The sequence below is a fragment of the Ciona robusta genome, chromosome 6 (assembly GCF_009617815.1).
Source record: "Ciona robusta chromosome 6, ASM961781v2".
Taxonomy (NCBI): Eukaryota; Metazoa; Chordata; class Ascidiacea; order Phlebobranchia; family Cionidae; genus Ciona; species Ciona robusta.
This window is the reverse complement of record NC_143240.1, coordinates 2,640,339-2,662,321: the sequence shown is the minus strand read 5'-3', so window position 1 is coordinate 2,662,321 and position 21,983 is coordinate 2,640,339. Positions and strand designations below refer to the sequence as shown.

Sequence of the window (21,983 nt, the reverse complement as noted above, 5' to 3'; positions counted from 1 at the left end):
CTTTATATTTGATGATACTGCGGAATGCGGAATATCTGTCTTTATAGACTTGTATAGAACTGATTAGGTAAAAATGACAGAATGCACGCAACATCTTTGGTAAGTCTTTGGTGTATTCAAATATTCAATTAATTAAACAAACAAGCAAAAGAAAAATGGCACAAATTCAATAAAAAAGTAGAAAAAGTGTTATTTTTCAAACACAATCAGGGTAAGCATAACTTTTTAGCTGATAAAATTTAGTTGCTCTTTCACTAGTGTAGGTTCAAAAGCATTTTTTTATTTTAACTTCTCAGTTAAAAATTGGTTATGATTCACTGACACCGCATTTTGCAGGGTAGTCAATGTAAATTAGACTTTTTACAAATCTGCTGTTGCTAAGATGAAGTTAGCAATAACTTGTGCTGGATTATATACAGTTCCAAGATAATATATACAGGTTGCTGGTGGTGTAGTGCTTCTACATGCCCATTGCTTGCCAACTAGAATAAAAAATACTGGGTTAACGCATGTTGTAAAAGAATTTATTGCAGAAGTAAAATTAATTTACTCTCAGACTTTTTTTTTACAATTTTTCTCATATTTTTACCAACATCTTTATTTAAATATGTCACTTAATTAAAAACACCAGGTTTTTTTCACTTACATAGTACATTTGCGTCAATGTTGGCCTGCGTCATCGAAGATAGCGAAAGATCTGCCGCAGTAACAGTCAATACTCTTGTTGCGCCAGCTATTGTGTTTATTGAAGCCACATTATTTTGGTACACCTCTGCAAAAAGGAAGACAATATGTGCCTAAAACATAAGCTATGTAAAGTATTTATGAACCATATATCCCTGCCTCTAACCTAGAAGTTATGGATTCAAGGCTTACCTCTGCTACTTCTGTGCACGTATATGTCCTTTGGCAAGACACTTAACAACAATTACTCCAACCCAGTGGTCACTAATGAGTTGTTAGAATTAACAGCATCAGAGATAATCACTCACAAAGTTACATACGTGGTTACTTATAAGCGGGCACAATGTGTATAGAACAGAACACTTGACGTGTTTTAACTTATAACAACTATCAATGCCGTGCCGAGGGTAAACAAGTTACCTTCATTTATATATACCATGCTGTCATTTAGTGCTGTTACCATTTAATGTTTAGTCCAAAACTTACGTAAAAGAGTTGAAGACAAGGTAGTAATATCGGGCAGAATCTCAACAATAACATCTGGGTTATTAGTGTTGCCAGTTTTGATGTATTCAATACCACAACCAAGGGTTGAGAAAAAATCTGGGAACCCACAGAGGTAAGAAATAGCTGCTTCAGCCTGGAATAGAAAATTATTTAAAATTCAGATTTAAAGTTTTTTGTCAAATTATTGTTGGGGATTTATTGATGGTAGCTGTTGGAGTCAACTAAATAAAATATTTTAATTGTGTATAAAAGTTTCAAGCAAGGTAATTGTTAAAAGCCCAAACAAATTGGACTTGATTTTGCAAGTGGATCACATGTGTAAAGAGAAAAAAGTTTTTAACCTGTAGCGGCACATATGTGTCACTCAGTGCTTTAATTTTGTGGTAGTTTGTAGAAGTAGCTGCTGCACAGCTTCCTGAGCGTGACAACACCCCAACGTTAGTTCGCCCAGCAACTACAGTCTTGTAGATGGTGAAAAACCTTTCAAAGAAATGAATTTGTAAGTAATGTGTATATAAGTACACTGAGATTATGTTTTAAAAACTGTTAGATTAAGATAATTTAAAAATTAATACAGTTTGGTTAGAATTTGAAAACAGCTATGAAGTATTTCAATTTGTAAATAGTTTGTATAATACACATAGCAATTATATTTTAGAAACTTAGATTTAAAATGTTAAATAGATATATACAGTTTTTTATATGGTGAAAAAACTATCTGTATTGGGTATATATTTTAAAACAAGTTGAACAACCCACTTACGAAGTAAGAAAAGTTTTTTGTTGAACAAAGTTGGGGAAATTGGCTGTTGTTAGAAGTCCTCCTGCAGGTGTAAATGGCGCAACTTGTCCAAGTGATGCCTCTTTTGCTGAGCACGAGTCAAGTTGCTGTGAAGAGTCCACAATGAACATGATGTCCAAGTCTTTGTCTGTAAACAGTTATTTATTAATATTTAAGGTTTAGTTTAGACTGTTTTACTCAAGACATGTTGTGTGAAACAGAACCCCATGTTAAATCGACTGTCTATGCCCCGCCACACAAGAATAACTAAGTAACGTATATTTATTTATACTTTAGTAAACTTTGTGGTAAACAATAGTATTCAAAACTCCCCTTTCTAGGTGCTACTTACTGCAGCTCTGGGTGTTGCATGCTTGTCCAGCAATAGTAGTACATGATGATGGAATGGGTCCTGTTGGCGTCGTTGTGCAAGTTCGGGCACGGTTTTGGATCCCACCTCCACAGGTTACACTGCAAGATCCAGCCCATTGAGTATAAGCAGGACATAATTGGGCATTGCATGTTTCGCTCTAAAAAGGGTAAATTAGTAACTTTTTTTGAGTTATTTTTGTTTACAAATGTGCTTTAATTCCCTTTTTATTACATCGTGTTTCTCCAATAACAAAACTTAAAATATTCTATATGAGTGAAGTCTTTATCAAAGACCTGGGTTTTATGCTAAATCCTAAATATTTCATATAGTTTGTCTTCATCTATTTGTAACACACTGAAATAATTCAAACTCCAAGCAAGCATGGTTCATACCTCTGATGCAGCACCTGTTGTGCACGCTGTATTTGCTTGAGTGACACCAGCTTGGTTGACACATACACGAGATCTGGACCTTGTGCCCGATGTGCAAGTTGGCTCAGCACTTTGGCATGTAGACCACTGAGCCCATGCTCCCCATGATATTGTACAAGAACCTTGGCATGCTTGTGTATCTGTTTCACTACCTTCGCAGCTGTATTTAGAAAAGTAAGCTTAAAAATACTTTCTTTGATGAAAGGGTTTCATTTTTATACTTTTTTATCATAAAGTTACGAGTTACCTATACATACTGCTATAACTAAATATAAAATGACACCTATGTGAGTATAATATGTATGAATACACCATGTATGTCTGGTGTATAAGACACCCATGTTATAGCTTGACAGTGAGCATAAGGTGTATAAATATAGAATAACCATGTATGTATTATATATAAAAGACAACAATGTTATAACTTGGCATTGATAATGGTTATGTGCTTTATCTACCACCCACACAGACATCATTCTTAGTTCTTACCCATTTTGTCCAACTTGTCCATCAATACAAGTCCTTGTTCTGGTTTGTGTTCCAGTTCCACAAGCTGAAGCAGTACATGTAGTCCATTCACCCCAGTTATCCCACTTTGCAACTAATAACAAGTCATTTAAATTTTAATTCATGTGACAAACACAATACAGTATGTAATGGTTGAATCATTTAGTAAAATTTATGCAGCTTAGCTGTTAAGCGCAAGCTGTATATGTTAGATTTATTATATCTTAATCAGCTTTTGCACAAATTTCATTTGTATTTAAAACTCAAAATATTGAAATGTGAAAATTACACAGTTTTTTATGTTATTGCGATTTCTGTTGCATGTCAGCTTTTTTTTAAATTTTCTATTTCAGAAAAGTTTCTGCGTTTTATTTTGTGCTTACATGGAAACTTGATAAAGTTGTAAACGGAGGTAAAGCAAGCTTGTCCTGATGGTAGCCTCCTGCTTGGAATCCAACAACACATGAATCTGCTGCACTGGTCTCTAAAAAAATTCACATCAGATTTAGTAAGTTATAATTAATAATTAACTGGCATAGTGCTTAAGAGCGCTTGCCTCTAGCCAACAGTTTACAGGTTCAAAGCTTGACGCTGCCACCATTGTGGCTGGTTGTCCTTGGACAAGACAATAAATGGTAATTGCTTAATTATTAATTATCACTTGTCTCTGTTTTTTCTCCAATATAAATTACAAATCTTAGCAACAAAACTTTAAAAAAAATTCTAAAATTTTGGCAACACTGGGAACTTTTTACCGGGCAACACTGCGCTACCTACCTGTTCGTTTTCGATGTCCCGCATGGAATGACTGCAGTTGCGCATCCTCCAACCACCAACATTGCATTGCCGTGGTGTAAATATCCCTTTGGTGAGAACGGTGTGTTTTCGTTACCATTCGAAAACATGCTAAGTCTTAAACTGGTGTCGTAGGCAGGCACTGGTTGACCTGCAGATTTGAAATTTGTAAAAGTTTAGTTAATTGGTTGTCTCTTCATTAAAAAAAGGTTAATGTGTTTTTCTGTGTGTTTGGTGCATAGACCCCTCATATTATAACTCAACAGTGAACATAAGATGTATGAACACGCCATGTGTGACTGTATATAAAAAGACACTCATGTTATACCTCGACAGTGAGCATGAGGTGTATGAACACACAATGCCGAACTTACATATATTTAACCAAAACAATAAGTACTTACCGCCAATAGGCCTGTAGCAGTGCGCTGCAGATCCGCCGTCATAACAGCACTGACCGTTTAAACATCTGTTTGGACCGAGATTTGCTGTTATACACACACTCCTTTCGGAGGCTGGAACAAGGCATTGTCGTGGTGGGCATTGGGCTGCAAAAAATGCGTTTTAGGTTATTTTAAATATAATTACCGTTTTGTATATAATATATACAACTGCTGACAGTTGTATTAATTATGTCTGGGGTAAGATGTGACACCGTTTTATTCACTTTTTCCGTCTCATTTGGTAGTAGACAAAGAGTATTTAAATAACTATAAAACCGTACCCTCCCGACTGCAATACACCGTTGTTAATTGTTTACAACACGATCAAGATATTCGGATAATATGTGCCGAAGGTGTCCCATCTTCCCCACCCTACTATATATGTGTAGCATACCTGTACGTCTATAGCATGTTGGTGTATTCATTTGCCCACTTTCGTGGTAACAGCATCCCATGCCTTCACATTGAGTTCGTCCCATATTTGGACTATATACATTACATGGCGCTCTCTTGTAAGTAGGTACCCAACACTGACATTGGTCCGCTGAAATGACAAATATTTTAAACAGTAATTCAAAATATAACCACCCACGAAGTTACATACGTGGTAACTCCTATAAGCGGGCACGAGGTGTGCGCGAAAGGGAACACCCGTGTTGTAACGACTATCGTTTTCCCGCCACGCGAGGATGAATAAGTTATATTTATTGTTATAATTTACCAAAGTGTATGAAACAGAATACCCGTGGGCCGTGTTATAACTAAACCACAAGGAGACTTATAATACGAACAACCTACATGAGACGATGTCTTATTAAAGCGACTACAAAGTCGCACTGATTGAATTCGGGCCATTACTGCAGCATGCATGTAACTGCCCCCGTTTAAACTTTAATTTAAATAAGTTACCTGGTATATCTAGTTGAGCTGAAACAGTAGCTGCAATAAGCAGTATAAGAACGCAAGTTTTGTCCATTCTTTTAAAATGTTGAAGTCGCCGCACAATGTCTCAATGCTTATACCTCGCTGTTGGTAATAAATGGTAAAGTTACATTAAATTTGCGGATCAAATCTCCATAAGGCTAAGAGTAAGAACCATAACGTTTTCCGTGATTCTCGCTTCGAAATATGAAACGTACTATATATAACTTCAAAGGCATGAAATTTAAAAACGTAAAATCTCTTGAGAGTGTTTTGCTATTCGATGACTTAAATCTTATATAACGTTAGAGATACATAGAAAAGCGTTACAGGACACGCTGGGAAAATCTCTGTCTATTTTTATTGCGAGCTGCCGAACTATCCTAATAATAACTGTTGTTTTTCTGTTGATTCCCTTCTCTTCGTTCTTTAAATAACATGATCTTTGCTATCGTTTTCGAACAGTAAATAACAATTACATTATTACATTATATAGGTTATAAACGGCGCAAATAAAGGTATGTTTATGCCTGCAAAAAACTACTGTATAAATGTGGCGCCTAACTCGTATTTAAGAAAAACAAATTTGATTTATCTTGGAATAAACTAACGTGGTTCAAATTAATTAAAATAGCGAAGAGAAAGGGAAGCGACAAAACAACGTCGACTAATACACTTCTTTTAATGTCCGTCACAGCGAATTAAATATGCGCTAGCTTTTGTTTTTTTATCTTGCGACACATAGGCTACACCTTTCATGCATGTAATATACTTTTTATACCGCTCGTCACAGCGAAATAAATACGCATGTCCATATATAGACCTGTAAAGATATTCTATTGTAACAACCTTTTAAACTTGCGACGTATACGCTATACACAGCGCATTATATTACACATACGCCTTTCTCATGCCTGTAGTCTTATATACTTGTAGAGGTATTGTATTATTCTAACCTTTACTTTACTACATATTCACAATCCACATATCCCTCGTATTTATACGCAGCCTTGTACGGCCCGCGGGGCAGTACCGCAACACAGTCCAGAGCTCTGGCCCTTTCTAAGAAAAAGGCCTCTGACCTCCATTCCCTATAGAGCCCATAAACGTCCATCTAGCCGCCGTATAATACGTGTTCGGTTTAGTTATTTGTCAAGTTTGTCTAGTCGGAGAAACCATAAAACAAATTTTGGGCAGTTAATCACAATTGTGTCCTAAATACCTCGTGTTCACTGTTTGGTAACTATAGGCAGACTATACCCCGAAAGCGAGCATGAGGTGTATGAATACACCATGTGTCTGGTGTATATAAAAACACCCATGTTATAACCTGACAGTGAGCATGAGCCTGACCTAAAGAATTATTGTTCACCTTATTTTCAAGACTATTTGTTTCTTTATTGCTTAATTTATGCAGGCGTGTTTTTACTTTTTGGTTCATATCCGGTAACTTTTATGGTTTATTTAAATATAGTGCGTAATATTTGTTGTTGTTTAAAAACACGCTACACATTTGTTTTTGTTTTCTTGTGGGAAAATTACCATTATCAGCTGCTGTATATTGTTTATTTTTTATCGGTGCACTGTTTGGCTTTTATCACCGCTATGCTGTACTGCTGATATTTCTGCCATTTTGATTACGAAGAACAAATTCCTAAAATACGCAATTTCTCTGTTAAATAGAGTCTTACTTTAAAATGCCGCCATAAATTTTTACACAAAAACAGCTGTGGTAACATTACGGGCGATTAAATTTTACGGCGTGTACAAAATGCCTATATGTTGATTTTACGCGGCTGTGCAATAAACGGTGTAATCTGCTCAATTAGAGGAAACACCTGTGTTGAATTCGAAGCTCAATGCGGTGACCTTAAGCTGTGTTTTCGAAAACACTTACGTTATTTATTGACTTAAAAGTTGTAAAAATTACGTACGTGGTAACTTGTAAGCGGGCACGAGGTGTATGAAACAGAACACCCGTGTTATATCGAGTGTGATTGCCTCGCCACGCGAGGATAAAATAAGTCACATTTATTAATTCAATGTCAGTGTAAGTTGTATGAAAACCATATGGCAGGGTTTCGTAACATCGAAACTTGTCTTTCTAATACAGTAGTCTGTTTGTGTATAATGAACTGTGTACCGAATAGACAGCATAGCCAATGCCAATACACGACTATTTACAATACAGTATAAGCATTGGAAACCGTCTCAACAAACCAACCGAATACTCTAACATGGTAATCTCTTATGACCATGACTCTTAGATGCCTAACTGCTTTACAAGTATACGTGTATTACCTCACAATGCTCTATGTCGCTCAACAGTCGGTGATTAGAAGGGTCTGCCGCAGGACACGTATTCAGCAATTGCTGCTACCGCACAAACTAGTTTAAACAAGTTTATTCTCGTATCGTGACGTAGAAAAGGGAAACCGGACGCTGTTAAAAACACTTCAAAGAATGCGTAATAGCATTTTCTCACGTTCGGAACGTTACGCATCTTGTAAAACGCGTCACAATCCGAGAAAATCAATCAATTTGTAAACAATTAGATTAACAATGCCGTAGAGCGTTAAGTGCTATTGTTCGTCGCGATTTTGTGTATTGTTATAACATCCAATTACCGCTACAACTCTATTTTGTCGCTAACACGTTTACGTTTTTAAACCCGTAACCGTATGTATTAAAATATGCGACAAACAGTGTACCGGTTCGTGAAATAAAACTTAAACACTATACCGCGTTGAAGTACTTCTATTGAAAAGACCTCACCCGCATGGACTATTCCATGTGCGTGAGGTCCTGCAGTGTGACACGCTATGGGCCCTAAAATCTAGGCCAAAGGCGCCCTATTGGCCAAGTAATTGGTCATACAGCGTATATTACGAAACGTTTTAACAAAATGTCCATTGCAAGCGAAATTACACTGGTGTATTTCGTGTATAAGATACACCTGTTCATAACCATATAATTCCCACGCTATAGATCGTACGATCATACCATCACGCCACCTTCTGCAGATATAAATTGTAATTGCCAAGCTGTTACTTAACGATTCAGTTTTAAGTTTCGTATCGTTTTATGTAATGCCTGCGTGGACTTGTATTTCGTTCTAATTATATGCTCAGTAATGCATTTTTTTATATTCAAGTTATACTGAATGATTTTAAAATGTTTATCCTTTTATTTTTTTTCATTGCTTTACAGTGGTTTATTATTTAGTTTATCTTTTTTTCAGTGTTGTTTCGTGTGCAAAATGAACGAAGCAATGGTATTTCGCATTATCGCATTCCTATGCGTGCTCGCTTATACTGTGTACGCTGCAGGATCAGTAGGTAAGTATGTATAGCACTGTGGGGTAAAATGGGACACCTTTAGCTTATAAAATCCAAATATCCTGATTGTGTTTTAAACAATTTGCAACAACAGTTTTGTAGTTCTTTAAATGTTCTATGCTTACTACCAAATGGGACAAGAAAATCGAAAGATAAAGTGTCCCACCCTCCTTCACCGTAACTGACTGTTTAATTTCTCGATTTGTGTTTGTTTGGTTAAGCCGTGCACGTAAACTGGTTATTTCCAGAACAAACTGGTTCATTCTCGATTGGTGAATCGGCCACTCCGACTGTTAACCTACGTGTGCCATTCAAAACGTTCCCGTCCGCGTTCGAAGTAACACCCAGTGTGTACTCATGGGTTAGGAACGGTATAAAGGGCAGCGGTGAGTTTCGAACCCAGGTGACGTCGGTTGATCCTACCGGGTTTGACGTCACAGTGAGCCGGTATGATCTGCCTACAGCCGGTTGGGATTGGTCGCCCAGTTTGGAATGGGATGCTCAAGTTCAGAACGAAGGTATTTGCTGTTTGAATGTATTGATCTGAACATACGTTGCTTTTCCTTGGTGGACGGGGCAGCGGTAGTCGTTATAACACGGTTATTCTGTTGCATATACCTCGTGCCCTCTGCAACGTATGAAATTTTTCCTTTATTTTGATGTTTAATGTCTTATTGTTTTGCCTAATGACACATACACATTTTTACCCAAACTAATAACATAAGGTGTAAAAAATCACCAAATCAACCATATCATTATGTGACAGCGGTCAGTATGACGTTGGCTCCATCGGAAACAAGCACCATGACGACCCACGTGACCTTCACCATCCCATATGCTACCGTACCTGAGCTAAACGCTTGGGTAAGAGGCAACCCCGACTATCCAGATACGTAAGTACATACATGGTCACTTATGTATATTATATATTTAGTGTTACACAAAGTTATCATATCGATATGTGGTTATTAGTTAGCGCTCACGAGGTGTATGAAACAGAACATCTGTGTTATAACAACTGTCTTTGTCCCCCCGCCATGCAAGAGTAAATTAGTTACATTCATTAAATTACTTGTTCAATCTTTTATTGTCCAGATTTTCGACTCAAATCAAAAACCTTGACACCACTGGTTATGACGTAACGATCCGACGTACTGACGCCCCAACCACTGGATGGAGCCAGAGTCCCGTGCTGTATTGGAGCGCCGAAGAAATTACGGAGCCAATGACAGGTGTTTATGACATATTGAAGTTAAATTATTTATCCTCGCGTGGCAGCGAACGACAATTGTTATAAAATAAGTAAACATGGGTGTTCTGTTTTACATACATGAATTAATGAATAAATGTAACTTACATTATTCTCGCATGGCCGGTCAACGATAGTTGCTGTTGACACGGACGTTCTGTTTCATACACTTCGTGCCCGCTTACGAGTTATACCACATATTTAACTTTGTGGGTGAATATGTTTTGGGACGCGCCGCTACAGCTATTGTTGTGGCCGAATGTCGGGTTATGTTACGTCACAAAAAAGCTGTTGTTTCCCACGCTTTAATTAGCTGCCATATTTGTATCCATAACCACTAACGGTATTTAAATTTTCATTATTTTGTTCTGTATGAGTGATGTCCTACGGCGAGACACGCCGTGGAACCTGGGATTTTCACATGCATAGTGATGTAAATTTTTATGTTTGTATTGAACCTGATCGTTCACGTAAAGATTTAGCCCTGTTCCCAGAAACATTGTTTTAATAAAACGACCTTCAAATTTAATTATGACGTTAATTTTTGTGTCGTTATATAAATATACCTTAATACGACACGTTTTATTTACAGAATCTGTTTCGACCATGGGCAACTACAACGCAGCTAATACGTACAGTATTGGTAGTCCTTTATGGGTGTATACCCCTGCTCTCACAGACGACAATGCTGGCAACTATGACGTAATAGGAAGGGAGATTTACATGTCAACGGTTCGACAGATGCTAGTCGAGAACAGTCAAGGGTAAAATATTTATTAGATGTTACGTTACGGGTTCGAGGCTCGACGCTGCTACCAATGCGACCGTGTTTCCCTGCACAATACACTGACTATTTAGACAACCCATAAAGAACCACTGGCTTGCCCAAGGACACATGCACACACAATGGTAGCATTGTCGATGCTCGAATCCGTAACCACTGGGCCAAAGACTAGTACGCCTTAACTAATGTGTTGTTTAAATTACAGAGCGTTCCCAGTGACGCAATCCACGTCAACAAAGTCCACCATGACGTTAACAGTGCGTGGTGACACAGTATACGTCGATCAAACCGTCATTAACTTTCAAGGTCTTAAATCACTTACAATCAAAGCAAGGAACATTATCTCAAACGAAGGCACTTTACATTTGCAGGTAAGGTTAACGTTAGTGGTATACGCGCGTGTGGTGTGAATTTCGTCCTATTTAAGACGTTTTGGCGTATTTTAAATTATTTTGCGTCACGCTGTGTTAACGATCGCTCGCCCAACGTTATTTGACGTCATTAATAATGACGTCGCATTTTTATTGACGTCACACGACGTAATTTAAAACCTTTCCATTCTGAAAACGTCTTCAATATCACGCCAGGTCGTTGACGCGCGTGTAACGTCATGACGTCGCAGTTTATGACGTCATTACTCGTGACGTCATAACATATTCATGACGTCATCCCTTCCCAACCCACAGGCACCAGATGTTTGCGAAACCACAGATGGCAGCCAGTGTTATTACCTCACTAAAGCAGATGAGATGAAGGATGGGGTGAATGGTAAAAGTGGGGTTAATTCACCAACTGTGGATATATATGTGCATAATATCATCGGGAATGTTAATGTAATAACACAGGTGAGGTGCTGTGTGTATATTGGGTAATACTGTTGTATTTATTAGTGTCTGGTGTATAGGAGGGCACCCGTGTTATAACTCTACAATAAGCATGAAGTATAGGAATGCACCATGTGTGTCTGATGTATAAGAAGACACTCATGTTATAACTAGACAGTGAGCACGAGGTGTATGAATACACCATGTGTGTCTAGTGTATAAGAAGACATCTATGTTATAGCTCGACAGTGAGCATGAGGTGTATAAATACACCATGTGTGTCTGGTGTATAAGAAGACATCCATGGTATAACTTGACAGTGAGCATAAGGTGTATGAATACACCATGTGTGTCTGTTGTGTAAAAAGACACCCATGTTATAACTGGACAATTTCCGTCAATATATAAACATATATACAACCATTACATTCAACACACAGGCATCGAATGGTAACGTAGCACAGTCTGGTGGTGACGGATACCAGGGCACGGATAATACATGGGAGACAGCTGGACTAGGAAACTCTGAAACTTGTGGACAGGCGTGTGGTGATTTGTTTGGGGAGAAGAACTATGTGGGTATGTTGATGGGGTTTAACATGTCTTCAAGCGTATTTGTGTCAAAGTGAGCATATGTGTTTTTAGACAGGTCACTTAACGCTAAAAATATCTCGTTGTATGGCAGAAGGACTGTCGGTTCTTTAAGACCATAAAAACAAATATTTCTGGAAAGATCTCGTTCATGCTACTAATACTGTTTTATATATTCACTATGTTAGTATGTTGTTGTTGTTACATAACATAGAATAATTTTACTTATCTTTAGAATAGCAAACATGTTATTTAAAGGGAATCAACAGCAAAACAACGCTTGTTAATTCACGCTTTGGATAAAAAGTGTGTCAACTTGAAAGTGTGACTGTTGCACCACATTCAACTTTAAATTAGCTGTTAACCCTTTTCTTACCAGGTTACCCAGGTCCTAATGGGGGTAATGGAGGAGACGCAGCAAAAGCAGGGATTCCCGGGGCTGGGGGTAACGCTGGGGCTGTTACTGTTTACACTGAGAGTTTATCTGGATATATATATATGAAGCAGATGCCTGGAACTGGGGGTTTCCCTGCTGAACATGGGTTAGGGGGCCGTGGAGGGTGAGTGGAGTTGACCCATAGGCGTAAGGTTAGGGGTGAATAAGGTTTTCATTGTTAATATGAATAAGGTTTCCATTGTTGGAACATGGTTAATATTATGTTTATTATCCCAGTTTTAGTTCTAAAACAACTTTAACTGGGCCGTTCGCCGTCTATACAAACAAGAATAAACAAGAAGTATATATTATTCAACACATTAACAAAAAGTATTCACCCACTTACATATGTTGTATAACTTGTAAGCGGGCACGAGGTGCATAAAATGTGTTATAACATCTGTCGTTGCCCCACCGCATGTGAATAAACAAGTTTAAGTTTATTCATTCATTCATTTATTCATACTCAACATTTATACATTACCCCACCGCACAAGGATGAGCAAGTTACATCCATCCATTCATTAACTTTCCAGTTATGGAGGCACTGGAGGCTGTGGACGTGTATGCCACGCATGGTTGATGTGTATTCTCATTATATGCTGGCCTGAATGTAACAGTGATCCAGATTGTGGGTCAGATAGAGGACCTAATGGTATCAGTGGACAACCAGGGCTTGATGGGTTCCAAGAATACCCAGTTCCTGTGCCGGTAAGCAATTTAATTTGTTTGTTTGTTTTTTTCAATAGGTATTATTACACCACGGCTATTTTTGTTAATTTTACGTCTGTATTGAAAGTGATGAAATTTTTAATGACATTTTTTTAGTTTTATATTTTGATAATAGTTTTATCATAACTTTTTTGTTTTCTACCGCTAAAGATGTTAAAGTGTATTAACACCTTGAATGCAGTGGCATTGAGCAAGTAAAAATTGCAATAAATTCATTTCAAAACTAAACAAATATATTTTATTATCAATTTATTTCCAGGGTGCAGTAGGTAACATCAACAAGGCAGATCTTCGTCAAAAAGCTTCCATGAAGAGTTACTTTGAATCTGATCTTGAGCTCTTGGATGTGATCCGGAGACACGGAGAGTCTCTCTTTCAGAGGAACGACAACCAAGGAGCAAGCGATGTATTCAACTTCCTCCTATCTGTAACATCAGATACATCTGCTATGCACCAAGAGGTAGTTGAATAATGTAGATAAATAGTGAATGGATTTTATAATGCATACGTGAGCATGGTCGCTGCTGTAACTTTTATAATAGAGATGACAGTTTCTATGCACCAGGAGATATATGGATTGGATTGCAATTCATTTATCTTGTGCGGCAGGATAACGTCAGTCATTATACCACAGGTGTTCTGTTTCATACACCTCGTGCCTGCATACAAGTTATCACTTTTTTAATGTATGACTTACAATTTGGACAACCCATGACTGACCACTGGGTTCAAGCTTTAAGCAATTGTCGTTATTAAGTGTCTTTCTTAGAAGTACACACACCAACAATCATCAAGGTAGCATCAAGCCTTGAAACCAACCACTCTTGGTTAGAATCATCCACTCTAACCACAACAAAATGTGTAACAATTACACTAAATACCTTTACATTGTTTTCGTGTTTAGGTTTCACTTAAGATGGATATGATTAACGAAGGATTTGATTATTACGGGCACACACAATCTTATGCACCAGATCTTGACTGGTCTTATCTATTCACACGTACTGAATCTATGGTTGCAACAGGCAAAGCATTTGAAGATGCTTACAACAGTGTAATGGATGAGGTAATATAGCTGCTGTTTTACAACTTTAAAGATATAAACCGCCCTCATACAATAAAAAAGACTTTGACCAACAAGCCAACATCATAGGCCCAGGTGCGCCTCCCTGAAGACATCACCCTCATAAAATAAAATATGCTACTTATATAAGAAAAAAGTGCTTTTTGGACCACATTATAGAACTCAAATACACCCCTCCTTCCATCTAACCCTATACTTATACACAGGTACAAGATGTAGTTGTCGTAGCCAACACCATCCAATCCACAGCTTCTGCTGCTATATCACTCGAAGATAGAGAGCTTGCCAACAGCGAGGTTGAATTAGAAAGTGCGAAAAATCTTTACGTGAAATCTCTGCGCCAACTAGAGCGTGGAATGAAGAGTGAAGTGCTGCAGATCAATATACTCGTGCCGCTTGCTATCGTACAAGACCAGGTAAAGATTCATAGATTACTTTTGTTTTATTAGATTTAGTATTAATGTATCACAAAATTTGTAACCACTAGGTTACATATGTGGTAACTCGGTCGCGGGCACGAGGTTTATAACAATTGTCAGTGCCCTGCCACGCGAATATAAATAAGTTACGTTCATCTTAAATAAGTTTCTATTAAATACTATGATAAATAAATCCTGCTGTTTTTATATAAAGTATTGATTTACATATAATGATATATTGATATTATAATTCTTTGAATATTCTTTGTTCACTACCTATTGGGACGAGAAAATAGAATAAAAAGTTGTCCTATTTTTCTCCACCCTACTATAGGTCCAAGAACTTATATCTGGAATACCAACTCTTATTGGAGGTATAGCTGGGTTTGTAGAAGGACTTATTCACCTCAATCCAACTGATGCTTTCAACTCGGCTACTCAGGTCAGTAAGGTTATTTTATGGGTCCCATGAGCTGTAGTATGGGTCTCATTACGACACGCCCTGGGACCTGAGATTTATGCTATATTTTTGCCCTCAACCTGACACCTAGAGTGCTGGAACGCATTTAATGACCATTAGCTTTGGGCAATGTCTGTTAATTGTTTTGTTCAAAGCCACATATAATTTGGTAGCTTTTGGTTATAATGAAAGCTCCCAACTACTGTGCAGATCTGCGCTTAGCCACTTACATATACAGAGCCAAAGATTTAAATTGTAAAATACATAAATGCACCCTAAAGGCCTACTATTAAAAAACAGATAAAACAGATCTTTTACAGTTTAATCTAGGAGTCCCTTATTTTTTCATTCTGTATTATATAATGAGTCCATATTAAGATCAATATGTCTGGTATTGTAGGTACTTGATGTGTTATTTGGACGACCAGATTGTGATGCACCAACCATTAAAGAGGCTGCAGTTACTTTACAAGAAAGGTAATTAATTAAAACATCAATGGATTTTTCTAACAATAATTTTTTAACCGTCATTTGTTTGGCAGTTTTAAATATCTTTTTGTATAAAGTTTATTTACACCCAGTCACCCACACAGCTACATACTTGGTAATTAGTATGCGAAAATGAAGTGTAAGAAATAGACAACCGTATTATAACAACTGTTGTTGCCCTACCAACGTCATTCATTCATCTATAAATAATCCCCTCTTAAGCCGCAATATTTTTCATCATAAAGACTTGATTTTGGATATGATTACAAGAAAATTGATCCAGAAGATTTAGACTTCACAACTATGGATGCATCAGCTGTGCCTGTTATTATGTTGAGTGACTTGGCTAAGAATAAAGAACTTCTCACTAAAGAACTTGAGTGTCTGTATGATAACCCTGACAGTCAAATTGTAAGTGTTTTGTTTTGTGGTATTCCTTATGCTAAGTATCAAGTTATAACATGGGTGTCTCCTTATACAACAGACAAGCATGGTCTATCCATACACCCTTATGCTTATTGTCTATTCGTAAGTAGGTAATTGACTACAATGGCAAAATGGCAACCTCTGGTCAAAAATATCTCCTGTCCTACCTTGTCATAGCATCTTACCTATATAAAATATAGCGCCAGTTATATATCATACTACTGCTCATACACCTCATGCTCACTGTCAACTTAACTTATATTTGCGCCTTATTCTCACTGTCACCTTATATTTGCACCTCATGCTTACTGTCATCTTACAATACACCAGGTACAAGACTTGGATCGAGTAGTAGATGATTTCTATAGAGACGCAGCGTTAAGAATCTCCCTGATTGACCGTATTATGAACATAGATGTCCAGTTAAAGGTAAAATGAACACTCAATTATCAACACAGTTTTGTATGTTTTCAATTCTGTTATTTCTAGTTTTATTCAGTTCTACAGAAAAATTGTTCATTTTTTAACCTTTTTTGAAATTCTTTTATTACAAATAAAAAGCTAAATGTCATAATATTTTTTTCGTATTGTTTTAGAACCTTTTTTTGCAGGAAATTGGTTACAACCGTGCTTTGCTTGCTGAAGCACAAACAACTGTTGATACAGCTGCCAACTCTGCCGAGGGAAGTGTGGCTATGGAAGTTAAACGATCATTCAGTGACCTTATGTTTAGGTTGGTGGCTCTTATGCTCACTGTCGAGTTATAGCATGGGTGTATTCTTGTATATACCATGCACACATGTTGTATTCATACACCTTATGCTCACTGTTGAGCTATAACATAGGTGTCTTGTACATAACACACATGGTGTATTAAACACCCAAACAATACAGTATATCGAACTTACCAATCTACCCTTATAAACCAGAACATTTTTTGACATCTTTAATGATAAAAAAAATAATTCTTAATTTTAACGACTATTGTTTTGCTGCTAATTCACTTCTACTCTTTGTTATCTGATCTTTGTTACTTATTCTAAGACAAAGTGATAAATCACTTTTTGTTATACCAACAGTTTATACCAAGAAGAGGAAAACACAATAATGAGATCTTTATATGAATTATCAAAGGCTTACCAGTTCTCGTGTTTATGGGACTTTGACGCTTTGGATAAATACACCAACTACTTCAGTGATGAGGTATGAACAAAACACAATTTTCTGTTAATATGACAATATAGATTATAGCTATACCATTTTTTTGTACTTTTCCCGCCAAACAATTTTTTGCCAGCCGATGTTTCCTATTCAGGTGTTTATCAGGGTAAAATGATACCCAACAAAAGCAAAAATGCTGATTTTCAGCAACAAATTTGTCAGGTGAGCTAAAATTCAAGCATAAGTATGCCTGGTAGCAACAGTGTATAGTAGGGTGGGGAAAGACGGAATACCTTTAGCACATAATATCCAATTATTTTGATCGTAGTTTAAGCATTCAACAACGGTCTATGGAAGTCGTAAGAATACGGTTTTATAATATCTTGAATGTTCTTTGTTTACTACCAAATGGGACGAGAAAATAGAATGAAAGTATGTCCCACCTTCCCCCACCCTACTATATATATTTTATATGTCTCTACCATCAGGTCATGACATCTAACTTGGGGCAACTAGAAGGAATATTCGAGTTACAATTATTACAACAAGACCTTGAAGATCAACGAGCAGTCTTCCTTAACTTGATTGCATCGTCAGCAGGACCATCTTCTCATACATTCAATGCTTACTGGGAATACGATCAGGTTATATGTTATGAAAAATGTTAATTACCCACAAAGTTACACTCATAGGCTGGTATGAGGTGTATGAAAAAGAACACCGGTGTTGTAACGACTGTCGTTTTCCCGCCACACGAGCATAAAAATTCATATAGCTGGTTGTGGCATAAGTTAACCCAACCCATAAGTGACCACTGGGTTGGAGCAATTACGGGTAAGTGTGTTACCCAAGGACACATACACCCAAAATAGTAGCAGCACCAATTCTCGAGCCCATAAATCTGGGCTAAAGACATACGTGCTAACCCTCCAGCTAAAAATACACAACATAATGTGAAACTAACGCAAACATACCCCCAGGCCACCTACCCTGATATAATTGACCAACTACACACTGAGGGACAATTCACTTTCAAAATCGACGTAGACCCCAATGACGTCACTACCACTGGATGTCAAGATTGTTACAATGGTCGTTTGGTGTCGATGTATATCGAGCTCGATGGCGCCACCCAGCCAAGCACTGTACCCACCACGTGAGTGCACTAAATATCTAATTTAGAAATTTGAAGAGAGAAAACGCAAAATAAAATCCTTCTTAAAAATATTAGTTTGTTGGTATCTCGAGATACTTTTACAACGTCAAAAAATTTTCACCTACAAAGTTACATACGTGGAAACTCGTAGGCGAGCACGAGGTGTATGAAAAGGGCCACCCGTGTTATAACAGCTGTGGTTGCCGTGCAATGTAACGATAACCAAGTTACATTCAATCATACTCACAAAGTTACATAAATGCACAAGGTGTACCAAGCACAAGGTGTATGAAACAAATCGCCCATGTTCTAACAACTGTCATTGTCCCGCCACGCAAAAAAGTTACATTTAATAATTCAACTCTAATGTAATTTCCACGCAGGGTTTACATTAAGGTCGCCCACATGGGTGATTCTTACTTCCTGGTCCCCGAAGCTGGGGGTGTTGTAGCCACCACACTACTTGAACAAACCCCTGAAAATGTTGACGGCGGTCACGTGATGTCATACGACCAATCAAATCCCGTCACGTCGACGCAGGATCCGACGTTGGACGCTAAGTTCTTGAAAGCCGTAAAACTTTTTTTCATTTTTAATATATTTGTAGTAAAATTTCAATTTGTTAATTTCTTTTATAAAAACAGTTTCTTTTTCTATTTTTTTTCCTTGAAAGAGGGTATTTTGGATTAGTTTCCATAAAAAAATGCCAATCATTGTTATGTAACATAGGAGTACAAATTCTGCGAGAATTCGAACGAGTTCTTCGGTGTGAAGCCATGCAAGAGTCCATATGCCACGTATGTTGTAACAGTCCCAAGGAACGACGAACTGGTTTGTAGTTTAGATCCAAACGATGCTGTTTCAGGAACCAACTGCATGGACCTGGACTTTACCAAGTAAAATAATCCTTTTTCTTATGTATTCTAGTTAAACTGGGTGAATGTATGTAGTTTATTACCCACAAAGCTATATACGTGCTAACACGTAAGCCGACACGAGGTGAATGAAGCAGAACACCCATGTTATAAAGAATGTCTTTGCCCCTTCATGCGAGAATAAATAAGTGACATCCATTCATTGAACTTTATATTTTAAATTAAACCGTATTTCCTCAAAATCGACATTTTCTATACGTTTAGATTCACAACGGTTCGTGTATACGCCAAGGTAAAAGCATGGAGTGATTATCCAGTTCAACCAGATCCTGTTACCATGCAAACGTAAGTATTTTTCTATCAATAAAATGATCTTAACATAAGCATGGCATAGTAGATTCGGAGAAGATGGGACACCCTTTCATTCTCTTTTATCGGTCAATTTGGTAGTCAACAAAGAGCATTCATAGGAATATAAAACCGTATCCTCAGCACGACAGTTAGGACATAGGCCTACGTGGTACCTCGTAAGCGAGCACGGGATGTATGAAACAGAACACCCATGTTACAATAACAATTAAGTTACATTTATTCAAGATTTGGGCACTTAATAACAATTTCCTTCAAAATCTGAACATCCTTTTTATTTTCAGGTACGTAAAAGCAGTTCGTGCTAACCGTGCTCAGCAAGAATAAGTTTGGGTAATTCGAAGCTGGATGTTAATAAACGAATTTAACAGTTAAAAGTTATTACAAACTAAATGGATACACCAACTTAACTACAGTACTACTAGCAACTGCGTAACGCGGTAATAGAACAAAGTGGGGGACGTAGGAACTTAAATTATATTAACGCAGCGCGCGACGAGTAAATTAAACTTACAGGCGCAGGAATTTACTACAAAATCAGCTTTAAAATCGACGGAACAGTTAGTTTATAACAGTAAGGCTATAGCTATACAGTTGTCGATTTACCGGCTATTTCGTATGCCAGAAGGTAAACAGGTAAGGTTTTGGTATTTTGTTTACATTGCGTTAAAAAGGCTGTTCACCCTATGTACACGGTCATCGTTTATATAAGATCTAATTTTAAACTAGTTCATCAGTATGTACAATACTCTAGCCAGGTCTGAGTTGTATAAGTTCGAGCATAAATTGTTTTTCATTATGAAATAAATAAGGAGTTTTAATTTAGTCTGTAATGGTTATAAAGTTTAAGCCACCTAACAGTATATAGACAGTGCTTAAACAGCTTCAGTATTTATGGCCTAATACTGTTTAACTACGCAAAAGAAGCTGTGAAGTGCAGTTTAATTTTGATGGACAAATATAACCACTTGATTTTCTTGGCCGAACTTTTAACAGTTACGAGTAGTCTATACATACACCTTGCCAAGTAAAACATGCCTTGCTCATATATCTTCCAGCCATTATGCTAACAGCACGGTTTAACGTCATGTTTGTGGGTAAGAAGACTCCTAAGTATAATCTGATACTACAAACGCCTTGCTAGCTGGCAGCCAAGTTCAAAAGTTTAAAATTTTGCCGGCCACCCACTAAGTCCCTTTGCAAGCCGACGTTTTGTTGCCCATAATCCCGGAAGGCATTACGCTTTAGACTTTAACCGTATTTGCGGTCGCAGGAGATTACTTAAAACATGGTTTCTGTTGCACTTTGATACAATGTTCCCCTTTGTTAAAGCGCTTATGAGATACCGCAGTTTTGTTGCCTGACATACAAGGTTACTACAAAGGTTGCCTAATGTACGAATTCCATGCTTATAATCGTATACTATTTCTCAAATTGCGTAAGTCATAGTTTGCTGATAAACAGTTTTCAAAGAACCTAATAATTTACTTGCACAAATACGTGTCTGACAAAATACCCCTGTTTGGAGATTACGCAATGGCCAAGGGCAAAACGAAAGCCAAATTTTCCAGTCTGACAGTTTTAGGTTAACACTTATGTGCCATTTCGTATTACATGTACTCCAATGCTCTGTATTATTAGTATAGTAGGATGGGGGAAGTTGGGACACCTTTTAACTCTAATTTATCGTCCAATGTGGTAGTAAACAGGTAACTTTCAAAGAATTATAAAACTATATGCTCAAGACTCCCGTAGACCGCTGTTAACTGTTTAAAACATGATCAGGATATTCGGATATTATGCGCCAAAGGTGTCCCATCTTCCCCCATCCTACTATACAGCTAGATTAGGCGTATTTAGATTCTTAAACGAAGAGAAAAAAATACAGCTAAAAGTCACGCAGTCTCGAAGAGACGTTTAAAAATCGCTCGAATTTTTCCTGCACTTTTATATGCAGTGTGGCGCCTTATAGCTCGCCACTTCAGTTTAATAACATCGTATTATCTTGGCAAGGTAGTTGTAGCAGCATAAAGTAACGTAGCCTCTGTGATCTGTCGTCGCTTTGAGTTAAAGACAAGGCGGAACTCTTTACAAGTGCAAAGTGGACAGTTTGTGTAAGAATACGGGTCACTTTGGACTGCTATACAT

General features: G+C 37.4%; 2 protein-coding genes and 1 long non-coding RNA gene across 3 annotated transcripts; 1 reads left to right on the top strand and 2 right to left on the bottom strand.

Annotated features, from left to right (window-relative positions):
- Positions 1–95: 95 nt before the first annotated feature.
- Positions 96–5,599, bottom strand: LOC149734909 (uncharacterized). The gene is made up of 13 exons (XM_089879506.1): positions 5,431–5,599; positions 4,916–5,065; positions 4,483–4,626; positions 4,061–4,229; positions 3,667–3,767; positions 3,266–3,377; positions 2,738–2,936; positions 2,325–2,502; positions 1,955–2,120; positions 1,533–1,671; positions 1,171–1,324; positions 647–772; positions 96–482 (listed from the first exon to the last, which is right to left on the bottom strand). The coding sequence occupies exons 1-13, from the start codon at positions 5,495–5,497 to the stop codon at positions 361–363; spliced, it is 1,827 nt and encodes a 608-aa protein (XP_089735632.1). The 5' UTR covers positions 5,498–5,599; the 3' UTR covers positions 96–360.
- LOC149734907 (uncharacterized) lies at positions 3,651–20,238 on the top strand. The gene is made up of 26 exons (XM_089879498.1): positions 3,651–3,791; positions 8,684–8,780; positions 9,029–9,298; positions 9,547–9,673; positions 9,876–10,012; positions 10,622–10,793; positions 11,019–11,184; positions 11,500–11,658; positions 12,078–12,216; positions 12,608–12,788; positions 13,201–13,375; positions 13,656–13,856; positions 14,301–14,462; positions 14,687–14,896; positions 15,234–15,341; positions 15,760–15,836; positions 16,094–16,259; positions 16,605–16,703; positions 16,886–17,007; positions 17,354–17,477; positions 17,924–18,079; positions 18,416–18,591; positions 18,975–19,164; positions 19,321–19,487; positions 19,731–19,811; positions 20,120–20,238. Exons 1-26 carry the CDS (start codon positions 3,747–3,749, stop codon positions 20,160–20,162), a joined length of 3,750 nt encoding a protein of 1,249 aa, XP_089735624.1. The 5' UTR covers positions 3,651–3,746; the 3' UTR covers positions 20,163–20,238.
- On the bottom strand, positions 13,691–18,563 carry LOC149734908 (uncharacterized). The gene is made up of 4 exons (XR_016385154.1): positions 18,425–18,563; positions 17,987–18,063; positions 14,094–17,498; positions 13,691–13,821 (listed from the first exon to the last, which is right to left on the bottom strand). It is a non-coding gene; the product is annotated as an uncharacterized LOC149734908 (long non-coding RNA).
- Positions 20,239–21,983: the final 1,745 nt, after the last annotated feature.